General features: G+C 39.6%; 1 protein-coding gene across 3 annotated transcripts in view; it reads left to right on the forward strand.

The window, feature by feature from the left end:
• The first annotated feature begins 625 nt into the window (after positions 1 to 625).
• GJA3 (gap junction protein alpha 3) overlaps positions 626 to 15,240 on the forward strand; it is a 60,073-nt gene continuing 45,458 nt past the window's right edge. Inside the window, exons 1-2 of one of the 3 annotated variants that reach the window (XM_006017649.2) lie at positions 626 to 796; positions 6,888 to 8,438. In XM_006017649.2, coding sequence (XP_006017711.2) covers positions 6,905 to 8,438 — 1,534 coding nt within the window. In that variant the 5' untranslated portion in view covers positions 626 to 796; positions 6,888 to 6,904. Of the gene's footprint in view, positions 797 to 2,729; positions 2,763 to 6,887; positions 13,940 to 15,240 lie in introns of those variants that run through there. The other 2 variants (XM_025196654.1, XM_025196655.1) reach the window with 2 other exon arrangements.

Raw genomic sequence — 15,240 nt, forward strand, 5'->3', positions numbered from 1 at the left:
AGGACCGAGACACGCGCCTCCAAGGCCGCCTGCTTGCCCCCCGGGGCCGCCGGAGACGGGGTCCCGCCGCACGGGCCGTGTCAGAGCCCCCGGGCCTGCTGCTAGGATGCTGGAGCCCGGGCAGGGCCGCCCAGCCCCGCAGGTCTGAGCCACGGCTGCTGCTAGCTCCTCACGGCGGAGTTTGACGAGCGCCATGTAGCGGGGAGAGCCTATGTTCACGGGTTTCTTTCTCCCTCAACAGTGTCAAGGTGGGGCAGGTGCTGGCCTCCCGCCCTGAGCTGCCCCGGCCAGGGAAAACCTGCCCTGGAGGCAAGTGCGTGGGGGTTGTAGTGAGACCTCTGCAGGGGCTGGTGGTCACCCCTTCAAATCATGGGAAATACACTGGCTGCAAGGGTTGCCCGGTGCCAGTACTCTGCTGTTAGGTGAAGGGCACACTCTTGAAACCTTAGCGTGTAACATGAGTTCACCAGATGAATCTAAAGGAAGAAACTCTCGTGAAACAATCCGTTGACAACCCCTCCTAAAAAAAAAAAAAAAAAAAAAAAAGGAAGAGAACCGGGGCCAGAGACTCATATTCACCGCAAATAATCTGTATCAGTTTTATTCCAGGCAAACAGATTTTCATTGCATCTTTTTTTTTAAGTTTGAGCTGAAGACATGACTGGCAAAATATATCATTCCCTCTTGTGATTGTGACACGCTGGAAACCTGGTGCAGTGTCACGGCTCTTGAACTGCCTTTCCAGGCTTCAGATCGTAGCATTCAGCTAGGGACCAAAAACAGGAGCGTGGCGGAGGTATTTGAGCATTTAAATTAAAGTGGGAGTGGTAATATTTTCAGTGTTTGAAGATCTTTTCTCATTAAATACCTGTTTTAAATTATTAACGTGTAGAGAGATTGTTATGAAATCTAAAACAAATAGGAGGTAGTCTAAAAGGAGGAATAATATGATGAGGTAAAATTAAGGATGAATTTCAGGTAAAAAGTTGCATACTTATTAGGTCTTGAGGGAATGCTGTGGACATCTACATTTTAAGATATGTTTAAAATGAGACTGGACAAAACATTGTGTGTGTATGCACGTGTGCTGCACATAGTTTTTGAGGCATAGTTGTGCGCAATTAGGGAATAATATCCTTAAAAAGGGTTTAATGTCTATGATATCGAAAACCAATATAATTAGTTTTAAAGATCTTCCTATTAAAACTGATAGGGAATTTTGCTTAATAATGGATGTAGGTAACCCGATTATATTTTAGCAATACATTTATTTCCACAAAATGATTCTGATCATATGTATAAGAGGAGTACAATTCTGAAAGTCTGAAGTTTTTTTATATGCGCAGAATTATATATAAAACCTTTAAATGCACATATATGGTGATGTAACTTTGCTGTATCTTCAAAAGTGTGGTTAGAAGTAATAATTGGCCAACTGTGCGGATAACAGTGAGTTATCTTTTTTCCTCCTGGATAAAAAATAAAATATTGTGAGAGATCAGACATCATAATTTATGACTATTTTATATATATTGAATATATAAATATATATATTAAATATTTTTATATTTTTTGTGGCTGTGCATGTGCACGCGCGCACAAAAAGTGTATCCAGCATATGCGTTCACACATACACAGTTAATTCGAGTACTTCCATCAAACGTAGTGAGTAATATTTGTGCCATTTATTCATAAGTAGACTCCCTCACTGGTTTTTAAGCAGAACTGCCTATGTTTTCAGTGTCATTGGCTTAAAGAAACTGCTTGTGTGAGTGAGTCAGACCTTTGCAATTGTTGTTTTTCTTAATGTTGAATCAGAGAATGGCTCGTAAAAGGTTCACCTGTTTTTCTCAGCCAGTAAAAAGAAGAGAAATCACACCTACCTATACAAATGATGTTCAAGTTTAGGGCTATATATTTCCCTAGATTTGTGTATGAAGTTCACAGTAACATCGGCAGAAGTTCAGCACAGAGGCTAAGATGTGATTTAGCTCTGCAAAAACAAATACATGCACAATAAAGATTTAAGTTTACCTGGCCTATACTTTTCAGAAGTGGCAATTCAAAGTTAGGTGCCTGGATTTAGATGTAGGCACGTGAATATGTGACCTGATTTTTCAGTGGTCCTAAGCACCCTCAAGTCCTGTTGACTTCAGTGGCTCTGGGGGTGAAGTGGTGGGGTCTCTCCTCTGTCATCCTTTATGACCTGTGATATTTGAGTATAGTGGAGGGAAATAATTCCTAAACTCAAGAATCTGTAGAACTTTTTGGCCTTACTTTTTCTTTTATGTGCAAATGTGTCCCCAGGGCTGTGCTTATACTGGAATTTTCGAGAACAAGTAAAGCATAACAGCAGTTCCAAGAGTTGGTAGCAATGGTTGGAGCACTAGTGTGCATGCACCGTACATACCAATATTAGTACCACTGTATCATCAAACTCTGCCAAAAGCAGGTTTAGGTTACTAGTGGCAAAAACTGCCATTTCCAATTACACTTGTAGAGTTGCACTGCTGCTAGGATCCTGATGGGAAATGCTGGGTCTGATTTTCAAAGATAATGAGTACCCCAAGTCAAGTGGAGATATAGTAAAACTGTCTATGTAGTATGCACATTATGGAGGCACTGGTGCATACTGAACTGAGTTTTACATTTCAGTCAGCTCTTAACCCTTCTTTATAATGTTTAAAGAATACACATACCCTTCTCACACTTAACAGCACTTTCTTTTTCAGTAATACAGTACAAGCGTTTTCTGATAATATGTAAGTAAATCCATTAATTTGTTTATGAATTAAAATTAATATTTATATAACTGCTTTACTACATTTATTCTGTCACACTTTCTTATAATAATCAAAGAGCAAAAATGATTTGGCTACATTAAAGCATGTCAAAAAAGGCTATAAGTTTTCCTAATGCAATTGGAAATAAATCATTGAAAATACCTGGTTTAGGATTATTGGTATTAATGAAATTTTCCTTCAGAGATGCTCACAGACATGTCACTACTTCCCATTGTTTTCAGTAAGATTAACACCACAAGTTATTCCTATAGCAGAGATAGCTACCACCTCCATTCACCAGTTCTGCATAGTTCTCTTTTCTGCTGTGTGACAGTACAGAGGCCATAGCTTTCATAAAGGGACCGTGGCTTCACCTTTTGGGGGAACAATGGAGGCAATGGCCATCTTTACTAAGAGCAGCCTCTGGCTCCAGTCTCACTAAAATGATGAGAGTTTAAAGTGCCAGCTTCTGCTGAAGAAGAAACTTTTCGTTTTGAGGAATAATGAGAAAAATATTCTTAGTCCTAAATATTTATCTTCCCCAAATTTTTACTGGGTCTAGTCAGTAGGGGAGAACAAAGGGATAATTTAGGCTGTGTGCGCAAAAAAGCGTAGTATACAACAGAAAAAGGGAAACTTGATTTCAGGGTGATAACTACATACCTTCAGCTCAGTAGACATATCTATCAATTTTTTCACATAAAATACTTTAAAATAATTTAAACACTAAATCTTCATTTAATTGTTGGCACAACTGAAAATACATATAATTTAAAGTAAACAAATGCCATGCTAATTAATTAGTCCCCAAAGTTAATACTTCCATGAGTTCATAAATTAATTCCCAACAAAACAAGCAATCATAAATCTAAGAAATTCAAAATTAAGAACTTAAACTAAATGTAAACACTTAAAAGTATAGGAGTTCATACCAACATACTCAAGCTTAATTCTTGCATTGATACATTGAGAGAAGTATATATTTGTATCCAGTATATGTAATCAAATGAATATAACCTAATTTATCTTCAAAAGTAATTTGGGATCACAAGCACTAAAATCCTAAATCAGAATTCCCTGATTATTGTCTAGCAACATTCCTACTATCATCTTGTAATGGAAAAGGAGCTTGCAAAGCTAAAAGTGCTAGTGTTTTAATAAACTATACAAAAATTTTTTCAAAGATGAAAGGAAAAAAATTATCATTACTTTAAAATCTGCTAAAACTATATAAGAACTACATATTGTCACTGAAGTATATAGAAGAATACTGTTCTGAAACTTGAAAGCTTCATTTATTTGTAATAGAATTGCTGTGTAGTTCTAATTATGATGATAACCAAATATGGACATCCTTTGAGAGATGCACCACAACAGTAGAATTCAAATCCACAATTTTGTTTTTGAGGGAGGAAGAAAGGAATAAAATATTTTCAAATAATTGGTTGTGATGTCTGAGGAAAGAACAGAACCAGAAATACAATGTAGCTTTATCACCAAGAATTTATTTTGATCATGTTAATCCTTAGAGAAAATAAAGTGGTTCATTTTACATATAACAACAAAGAAATCAAGAAAAAGAGTTGCTGAAATAAAACTGAATGTGAATGTCTAAATAATTACATGTGGAAGCACGTCTCGTTTTGTCACAAAAATTGTTATGCATACCTTGATAAATCAAAGCTTTGATACACACTCACACTACAACTCCAAATTCCTATAAACATATCTGAGATAAGGCATTTTGCCTCTTGTAATTTATTAGAACAGAATTTCACAGACACAGGTGGACTATATGTGCAGTTTCTATTTTACATTAAGGAATGTAAATTTTAGAATATCTGCTTCCTCAGAGAGAATCTAATTCCACTGCAGCAAAATTTTAATTTTACCAATTTATAAAAAATATTTTGAACAGAAGAGATAGTTGGATATATAAACAAAACAGGTACTGATTTTTCTTTGTATACACATTCTTTTGAATTGCAAGCTGCTAGGTAAGGGCAAGATGTACTATTTAGGTATTTCTGAAAGCAGTGCAAACAGCAAATACTGGCATATAAAACACAGAAGATGGTCCAAAGTATTAAAATTTACAAGGATGGGGAGATGCACTTCCTTCACATACCCCACACGGAAGCAATACACAAATTATAACTTCCATTTTCAAAATTGACTAGCAATCTGGGTACTTCTATTTTGGGTGTCCAGCTTGAGACAGCTGAATAAAGCAATTGAGTTTAAGACAGCATTGAACGTCTGCCCTTTAAGAGTCAGGAAGCTTTAGAGATATCTAACAGCAGAAAACAAAAACGCTCAGGTTCACTAGACATGTTTGAAAATTTAGGGCCAACATTTTTTTCTCTGTAGGAATAAGGCCACAAGGGATTTTTCTGCTGAATAATAACTTTATACAGCAAAAACTAGGGTATGAGAGATCCTAAGATAAAGCAGGTTGGCAAAAGACTCTTACTGAAGCATATGCTTTCACTGTAAACCAGATGACAGGATAGAAGAAAAAATATTGCAATATTTATCATTTTCATCCTTGGTTTCTAATATTTTATTTTACATCTATAGTTGAGGTTTCTCTCTCAAATTTTTCTTTCTTCTTAAACAAGTAAAGCAATTGGTTTACAAGGAAACATGTTTGTTCTCAACATACATGCTCCCATGAATAATTAAAGCATAAGAGCAAATGGATCCTGTGGCATGAATTAGCTTTTGGTTCTTTACGTGTACAGAATCTAGCTGGACCTCAGGTGCCTGGTTCATGCCTTGTTGTCCTACATGCTGCAATAATAATATCAATGATCACATAAATCACATAATCATAGAAATCTACAGATTCATTAATTTGTTGAGTATCCCCTTTTCCCCCCAAAAAACAGGCAAGAAGAATTAGATACATATTTGCAATTTGGGAAGCAAAGAAGCCAGTAGGCAGGGACTTTGATATTTAAATCCTTCTATGAGCAATTAGAGGTCTGAGTCTGTGTTGCCTACAATGATACCAAGACAGTTACACCGGTACACATCACATGTAAGATCCTAACTGAATGAATTTCACCACTTGCATATACCTATGGTCATCTCTGACATATTATATATAAGGGATGTGTGACGCTTCGGTCCTTGATTTGATTTAGCAGAGATTTGGCCCAATTTGGTGTCTGAATCTCCAAATCTGAATTGAATCAGGAGATCCTTTAATCTCTCCGAATCGAATCGAAACCTCCAAATCAATTCAGAGGGATTTGGAAAGATTCAATGATTTGGACGTAGACACCGCTTTAAATGTTTTTTTTTCTAGGTAGCTGGTGGCTCAAGAATGCTGTGATGCTGGGGTGGATGGAGTATCCCACAGAAGCGTGGGGGGCTCCCCAGCACACTCGGCAGCAGACCTGGAAGTGGACCAGAAGCACTGCTGGTCCACTTCCGAGTCTGCTGGTGAGCACGCAAGAGGACCCCCCAGTGCCCCCTGGCTCAGTGACTAGTGCCTCCTGGGCCTGGGGGGGTACCTGGGGTCCCCCCGTGGCTGATTGCCGAGCCGGAGGGGCGTGGGGGGGTGGTCCTCCTGCACGCTTCTCGACAGACCTGGAAGTCGACCAGAAGTACTTTCGGCCCACTTCTGGGTTCGCCACCAAGCATGTGGTGGGCCCCCCTGCACTTCTGTGGATCGCTCCATCCCCCCTAGCATTGCAGTGTTCACGTGCCATGCTGGTACCTCAAGGTACGTAGAAAAAACATTTAAAGCTGTGTCTATGTCCGAATCGCTGATTCAGTATTGAATCTTCAGTTTCGGATTCAGCCGAATCAAATCGGGAACAGTGATCTGAATCAACGAATTGAATCACCATCCCCAATTCTTGCCGAATCCGAATCCAAATTGAATAGGGCCCATTTTGCACACCCCTATTATATATGTAATTCTTAACACATACACACAGGCTACTTAGTAATATAATAGCAAATACATACCCCTCCCTATGTATAGATATTTCAATAAATACATGTTGGCAAGAAAATATATATTCACCTGTTTGTTTGGAGACTGGCTTCTGTTTGCTTTGACAAATATTGCTATTATTGTTCTCCTTGCAGGTTAGAAGTCTGGAACAATGGGTGACTGGAGCTTTCTGGGGAGACTATTAGAGAATGCACAGGAGCACTCCACGGTCATTGGCAAAGTTTGGCTGACCGTGCTGTTTATCTTCAGAATCCTGGTGCTGGGAGCTGCTGCTGAGGAGGTCTGGGGAGATGAGCAATCGGACTTTACCTGCAACACTCAGCAACCTGGTTGCGAAAATGTCTGCTATGACAAAGCCTTCCCCATCTCCCATATCCGCTTCTGGGTGCTGCAGATCATCTTTGTGTCCACTCCAACACTTATCTACTTGGGCCACGTGCTCCACATTGTGCGCATGGAGGAGAAGAAGAAACAGAAAGAGGAAGAGCTGAAAAGGAAGGGGAGCTGCAAAGACATCATCCATTTGGGGACAGCAGCTGGAGGCAACAACAACTGTGTCAGCAAAAAGGAGCCACCTCCCAAGAAGAAAGAGAAGCTACCGATCCGCGATGAGCGTGGTAAGATCCGCATTGGGGGTGCCCTGCTCCGCACCTACGTCTTCAACATAATTTTCAAAACTCTTTTTGAAGTGGGCTTCATTGTGGGCCAGTATTTCCTTTATGGCTTTGAGCTGAAGCCTCTCTACCGCTGCAGCCGCTGGCCCTGCCCCAACATCGTGGACTGCTTCATTTCTCGGCCCACCGAGAAGACCATCTTCATCATCTTCATGCTGGTGGTGGCCTGTGTCTCACTGCTGCTCAACATGCTTGAGATCTACCACCTGGGATGGAAGAAGCTCAAGCAGGGCATGACCAACCACTACACCCCTGACACCATAACAGCTGTGGAACCAGTTATAATAGAAGGAGATGCCAAGCTTGCATCCATGCCTCCACCACCACCAGTAGTGATAACAGCCCATGCTGCCCTGCCTGTTCTGCCTGACACTCGAGCTGTCACCCCTCTGCTCACTCCAGCTGCTGTGCCACCTTACTATGCTGAGTCCCCTGTTAAGGCACAACCATCTGCCTCACCTTCTGCAGCCAGCTATCCTGTGGCTCCCCCAGTTGCTGAGGAGCAGCAGAAAACTGCCACCCCCACCCCAGCCTCCTCACCAATCCCAACGCCAACCCCCATCCCAACGCCCACACTGGCTGTCATCAATTACTTGAATGCCAGCAGCCAAGCTTCAGCTGCTGAGCAGAACTGGGCCAACATGGCAGTTGAGGAGCAGAAGAAGCCACCACCTTCCAGCTCAGCAGCTTCCTCTACCCCCAGCAGTGTCCGACAACAGCTTCCAGAGCCAGAGGAGCCAGTTGAGCAGCCACCACTACCACCACCTCCAGAGCTACCTGTGGCAGCAGCCAACAGTGTGGGCAGCAGTACCAGCCTGAGTGGGGGAAGTGGAAGCAAGTGGGATATAGAAGGGGAAGAGGAGCCTTTGGAGGAAAGGCCTGTTTCACCCGCCTCTCCTGCATCACCTGCCTCACCTGTCTTGCCTGCGTCACCCATGTCACCTGCCTGTACCACAGTGGAGATGCCTGATCCAGCGCTGCTCATAGACACACGGCGCTTAAGCAGGGCTAGTAAGTCCAGCAGCAGCAGAGCCAGGTCAGATGACTTGGCTGTGTAGCATGGTTTCCAGTGCTGGGAGAAGCAGATGATAAAAGCAAAGTGTAATGGGGAACCACGTGGTGTGGGAGGGAGACCAGACCCCAGGCCAGGGGATGAGGGAGGCTGGGGTTCCAAACTTTGAAGCTTGCTGTTCTTGCACTCTGTGAGTTGTAGTGGGGATAAATATTGACATTTTCTAGTAGGTCAGGGGTGGCTGAAGCACAGCCCATGGGCCAAGGGACCAAACCCGCACTCATTGATGTCAGTGACAGAACTCTCAGTGCCATCCAGATGGGAGGTCTGCACAGATGACAGGTGTCAGTGGCAGCTGGGCATGCACCCTCATATTGATGCTCTCCCAAGAGAAACATTAGCACATTTTGTGCTCCTGTGCCTGTCATCTTTCATCTTACCCTTGCCTTCACTTCCACTTTCCCCTGTGTGAACTCTGAGGTCCTGCTTTCTTTCCTTTCTCTTAAACCACACTTCCCTGACAATGAGAATGGCACATGGCCTGGTGGCACCTGTCATCTCCGTGGACCAACCTGACAGAGCAGGGTGATTCCATTTAATATGAATTAGGGCAGCCTTTATGTTCATGGCAAATTGCCAATGCAGCCCTTTAGTTAGACAAAGTTTGGGTAACCCCATAGTAGATTTAATTATTCCTGAGCTTCATCTTTCTGTTTTTCCCCCAACTCTTGACCTGTAAGGAAGTGCCTAGTTTACCTTTATCTAGTATTTGCCAACCATGACCACACAATGTTTTTAAGCACATGGATTCTTTTGAATATCTTTAGCTTTATTTTTATTTTGACATTTGAAATTGCTTAGAGAAGGAGAGAAAGTAAACCACACACCTCAGAAAGTGTTGCACACAACAGTTTTACTTCAGAAAATAAGAATTATAGTTTCATCACATTTTGGCCCTGTATGTTGTAGCCTGACAATAGATTAGTATAGAGCTCAGTGTTTTAGACTGATACAAAGTTAGCTTAAGCCAGCTGGAAGGAATGCTTAGTAGAAGTAACATTGAGTGCACATCTTAAAGTATCTGAACATTTCTAGAATAATTTTAATCTGTTTGTTAAAAATTACTTGACAGTGTATTTATACATTTTAGTTTGATCCTTGATCTCATAGGAGAAAGTAATGGGAAACAATTTTAGTCACATTAAACATTTGTAGCAACATTCTTTCCTGCTATGTGCTGATAAGTGGCCCTTTCCTACAGTAAATTGTAACAGTCTTACAAGTCAGTACTCACAAACATAGAATACAGCCTGTTATGGGAAAAATGACTAGAGTAACATGGTGATCTTCTAGGGTTTAGGGTCCTATTCTGATCCCACTAAAGGAAATTGCAGCATGGGCACGTCTACACAAGATGCTAAAAGCTCAGTAAACTAATTCTACTATGCATTAGCACGTCACAGTGAAAGCTGTGCTAATGTGCAGTAAAGTTAGTCTACTGAGAATTAGCATCACCTAAGATGTACACTGGCACTACTGCACAGTAATGCCAATTAGGCACATTAAGTTAGTACCTGTTATTACAGGTACTAAACTCAATGTGCCATAGGCCCATTAGTGCACGTGTAGACATGACCCAGATGCATAAAATTCAATAGGAGCAGGATTAAGTCTCTGATTTTGCAGGCTTTACTTAAAAAAAGTTGCAGCTGAAGTTAAGTGGAGTTTGGGCAGGACAGTGACGTGGGGGGGAGGAGGCTACATGCATACATACAAGTGAGCTTTTTAAAGAGTTGTCCATTTTCCTTAAAAAGCTGGTGGTTGGATGTTATCTAAGGAGACAGTTCCCTTTAAAAGAGCATAAATTCTTAATTTCCTTATACCAAATGCTGTCCTGGAAGTTAATCAACATTTTGAATGCCTGGTCAAGCTGAGGAAAAGTTTGGGTGCAGCTGGGCAGGCAAAGATCCAACTTTTGTTCTGGTAGTTCCAATGCAAATTTAAGTTAGCTGAAGTCGAGCTGTATTGTAACTGCTGCCATAGTGCTGGGCTGCTATAATTAGAGCAGTGCAGTAAGCACACTTAAATAACCCTGCACATTTTCAGTGGCTTGGCCTGCTCCTGTGATCCTCTCTCAGGCAAAGCTGGGATCAGGTCCCTCTTGCTGAAGATTACAAGTGCGAACTGCCTCTCCCCACATACATATCTTTCCCATAACAGGTTTATTTTACTAAACAATTAGCAAAAGTATTTTCCATCAACACAGACTAAATTTTTATATTTGTTGTATCTCCTAAAGAGACTTAAAGAGTTCTTTCAATATTAGGGCTCGTGCTCTGCAGCCCCTATTTATGCCATTTGTCTCACTGACATCAATTGACCTACTGCGTGAACAAGGATCATGTGATGGGGGTTTGTACTGCTAACGGTCTGGGGATAGAGATTGCATATATATTGCATTTGCTGATATGCTGATGAACAAATAGCATATGAACAGTAGCTATGATTTAAGTGTCAAGTTTTAAGCATCCTCTCATGAACTCTCTATGTTTTAAGCCATAATAGATCTTTCTACAAGCAAATAGCTAAATTCTGGTCCTTTTTACACCCATCCCACACCAATGAAGCTAGCGTGTAGTCAGCATGGGTGCCTGGATGTAAACAGGGACAACATTTAGCCCTGAACATTTTTAGATGTATTAACATTTTAGCAGTTGTGATAATTGTCAAGTCATTCTATTGCTACAGTCACACAAAGTGCATCTCTGGGTTTTAATGACATGTTTTAGATGACAGCATCAACATTCAAGAGGCCAAATTCTATACTCTCTTGCACCACTGTAAAGTGAAATCAGTGTAGTCTCTAGCAGTGTTCTGGTGTAACTAAGGCCTCAGTTTAAAGAAGGGCTTTGAATATATGCTCTGTTATTTCTAGGCTTGAGTGCAGAATTTGGCCTATTGTTACATAGGGTCCCAAATCCTGTAGTCCCTGCTCAAGCAAAAGTCTTATTGAGTAGGTCCTGCAGGATTGCATCCATATTATATATAAAAACCAAAAGAGCAGAGATACTTAGAGCTTGCTTGAGGTCAGCTTTAGTCTGCCACTTGCAGAAATATATCTGTGGTTCATCCTGCATAGAGTTCAAATACTTTTGTGGCATGTGGTATTTTCAGGTATCATATGGACTGGGAAACTGCAAAAGATCCATTAGTTATATAGGGATGGGGGGCAAAATGCAATTATAACGGTGTCCCCAGGAGCAACCTGATCTAACAGCCTCCAGACCAAATCAATAGTGACTTGAAAAAACGGTAGATAAAACAAAGCTAGGCTACAACTCACAGGTTGTGTCTTTAACACCGGCTTCTTAAGTTCTGCTGTAACAAGTGTAAAATGGAAAATGTCTTGGTTACGGACAATTTAATTTTGAATGTGATACTGTTTCTTACTTTCACTTTTAGTAACTAATCCTGCAGAGGAAAAGCTCCCATTGATTTGAGGAGCAGCATTGACCCTTGGAGGGCTGCAGGATTAGATCTGTGATTGAATCACTTTGAACAGTCTCACTGGTGGGACAAATCCTGAGAGCTTTACTCATTTTTTTACTCATGTAATTACTATTTAAAGCAATGGTTGTCTTCTGAGTAAAGAATAAGTAACAACTTCAGGATCTGACCTGCTATGTACAACATAAACATATGTTTATCTTGATCCAAAGTTAAAGAAAAGATTTAGATGAGATCCCATATAGTGCTATTGGTCCCAGTTCTCACACTTTTTAATGAGGCAAAACTCCCATTGAAGGTATAGAATTCTCCCTGATGGAGGAGTACAAATGTAAGTTATTGAGATTAAAATATTGATGTTTTTAATCAGAACGTGGGCAGAAGGCACACATTTAAATGTTCAAAAACATGTTTCTGAAGTGCCTGTTTTAAATAAAAATTAAAATCAGACTCAGTTCACACCTCAAGGCAGGTTAGGAAAACAATTTAAACACCAGGAAGTAACAAATTGTGTGTGGTAGGACAGTGTTTGTAGGTGGAAACATTCATTAGTTTTTCAGGTCAATTTGTCTGTCATACTTTGTTTAAAAAATAAAATGGTAGCAGATGTTACTTTAAACAGGCCTGATCTTTACACAGGTCCCAATCTTGGAAAGTCTTACACATGTCCCTAACTGAAAGCAAGTGCGTAAGTCATAGCAGGGTTGGAATGTCATTAAAAAACAGCTGAATCGTGCCTTCTAATATAAAGTCAAAACAAGTAATCATATTCACTGGATGGATGGATGGATGGATGGATGGATGGATGGTGTGAAAAATTGTTACGGACTGTGTTAAAAGTTTAATAGAGAAAAACATGTGCTAAAATATGTAAAAGAAAAGAAGCAGAAAAAATGTACCTTGAACAGTTACCAGGTATATGGCATGCTATTTTTTTGCAATAATTCAAAGTGATCTATTGGCCATCATTTTCAAGAATCACTAATTTAATTATATATATTTTGGAGTATTTTTGATAAATTTCAATGAAAGATAAGAAAAATATAAAGAAAATGTTATTAATAAACACATATGTGGCCAACCGTATTTTTATATCCGTTTCTGTGTTTGGGCCTATTTATCTTTGCTGGTAACCAGTATCAAAAAATTAAGTACAGGTGATTTTATTGCTGCACAATTTTTTCCTTTATGTTTGGATTCAGTGAAGACAGTGATAGAATCTCCTGGTAACTTGTCTTTTGTTAATGATTGAACATATACTGTGTAAAAATCTAGCTCTTGATTTTTCATGAAGAAGAAAAGAGATGGTCTTTACATCATTGCTCTCTCTCAGCACTGACTTCTGGTTTCTTGCAAACAAGTAGCATGCACTGAAAAGACACAATGGGCCAGAGTCTTCTCTGGTGCATTTCTGAAGCCAGTTAATAGGTATAGGAAACCCCTTATGCCATTATACAAGGGGTTATTTTGCCACAATATATTTAACATCCATAAAGGCACTTATCACTAATTAAGTGCACTGTTATACAGTAATTCTTCTGGTATGAACACCAAAGCGTAGGACCAGTAAAATAATTTGAACCATCTTAAAAAACAAACAAAAAACCATCAACCCAACCTGTAGGTCCTTTTCTAGTCAAACTGGAAGCCAGAGTCTCATCTGGTGTGAATTATCGTTGCTCCATGGTTTCAGTTTGCATAAGGTGAGGCTCTAGGCCCTCGTTTTTTATTTATTAAATCCCTGAACACTGAACAAGCTGTTTTTTCCTAAAATGAATTTTTTTCCTTTTTTTTCTGTTGTGAATTGTGTACTCTACTTGTAATTTTGGGTTTTCTGAAGTTTACATTCAATTTTTTATTTCGGACTGTACATTTGGACTGAATACACTATTTTGGAAGTTTACATTGGTGTAACATATTAAAAGAATGACCCAGCCAATGCTTTAATCCTAAAAAAAAGTCTTAATCAAACACAGGCAGGCAAGGTTCTTTGGGTAGATCCGATACGTTTTTTTACACCAACCCAAATACTTGGAAACATTCTTCTTTGCAAGCTTTTGGGTAGAATTTGTACCCAAAAGCTTGCAAAGAAGAATGTTTCCAACTATTTGAGTTGGTGTAATAAAAGATATCAGATTTACCCAAAGAACCTTGTCTGCCTATGTCCTTAGACCAACATGGCTAAAACCTACACCCTTTAATCAAATACAGGAACTCTTCGGGTATAAGACAGTACAATTAAAGAAAATTAATTTCAGATTGGGGATTCTATACTACACATTTTCTCCACCGGTTTAAAATACAGGGTCTTGATATATGGTACACAAGGAGCACACACTTATGGAAAAAAAATCATCCATTGTGAACTAAGTTATCACCAAATTCATTTAGGTTTCAACATTACATATTTACTTATGCGTGTTTGGATGTTTGATGACAATAATTAGCAGTGACATCTATTCTTTAAGTGCTAAATTGGCAGTATTGTTTGAAGTCACAGACAAACTACTTGTTGAGAAATACTGTGTTGTTACACTATGGAAGATTTTACAAAGTTCATTTCCTCCCTTTACCTTCCCATCCCCCTGGCTAAAAATAAGCATTTAATCCTGCAGTCTCAGATGAGTAGCTTTTACTAATGCAATTACCACAATCAATAGTAATGGGATTATGATCATATGAAAAAAGACACTCAAAGATAATTTGCAGGTTTGGCCACTACATTAGTTTTAAGTGCTAATCTAATTCTGGCAGTTTCAGCCCTTCAGGGGTTATGAAGCAAATATTAACATATTTTGAGAGAAGAAATACAAACCTATTCCCAGTTTCATCGTTTCTCACAATTAAAACTTGTGTTGCATAAGAAAGCTTATTCAAAACATTTTCTTGTTGCCAAAGGATGTAGTCTTGTACATCACAAAATTTCACAACAAAAGTAGAGCATTTTCTGGGCAGTCACAGACTTGAAACACCACTAAAAGCAGCAAACTGTTTGAAGTGCTGTCTTTGAAGAAGTGCCTTGTGTATCAAATTCTGTAAGAACAAAGTTGATGTAAATGTTAATTTACCTCAAATGTTTACAAAAGTGTTACTAAATAAACTTTTTGTACCATAACCTCGTCTCTCTCAGATTAAATTTGTGTGGCATGCAGTTTATCACTAAAAACATTAAAAGAGTAAATAATTATTAATTAAGCTGAAATAGATCCCTCTCATTATTCAGTGAATATATGATTTACATTTGTAAGGTGCAAAAAGTTGACTGAAAGAGTTTTGTCTGAAAATTAAGCACCC

Source organism: Alligator sinensis, unplaced genomic scaffold (genome assembly GCF_000455745.1).
Source record: "Alligator sinensis unplaced genomic scaffold, ASM45574v1 scaffold777_1, whole genome shotgun sequence".
NCBI lineage: Eukaryota > Metazoa > Chordata > Crocodylia > Alligatoridae > Alligator > Alligator sinensis.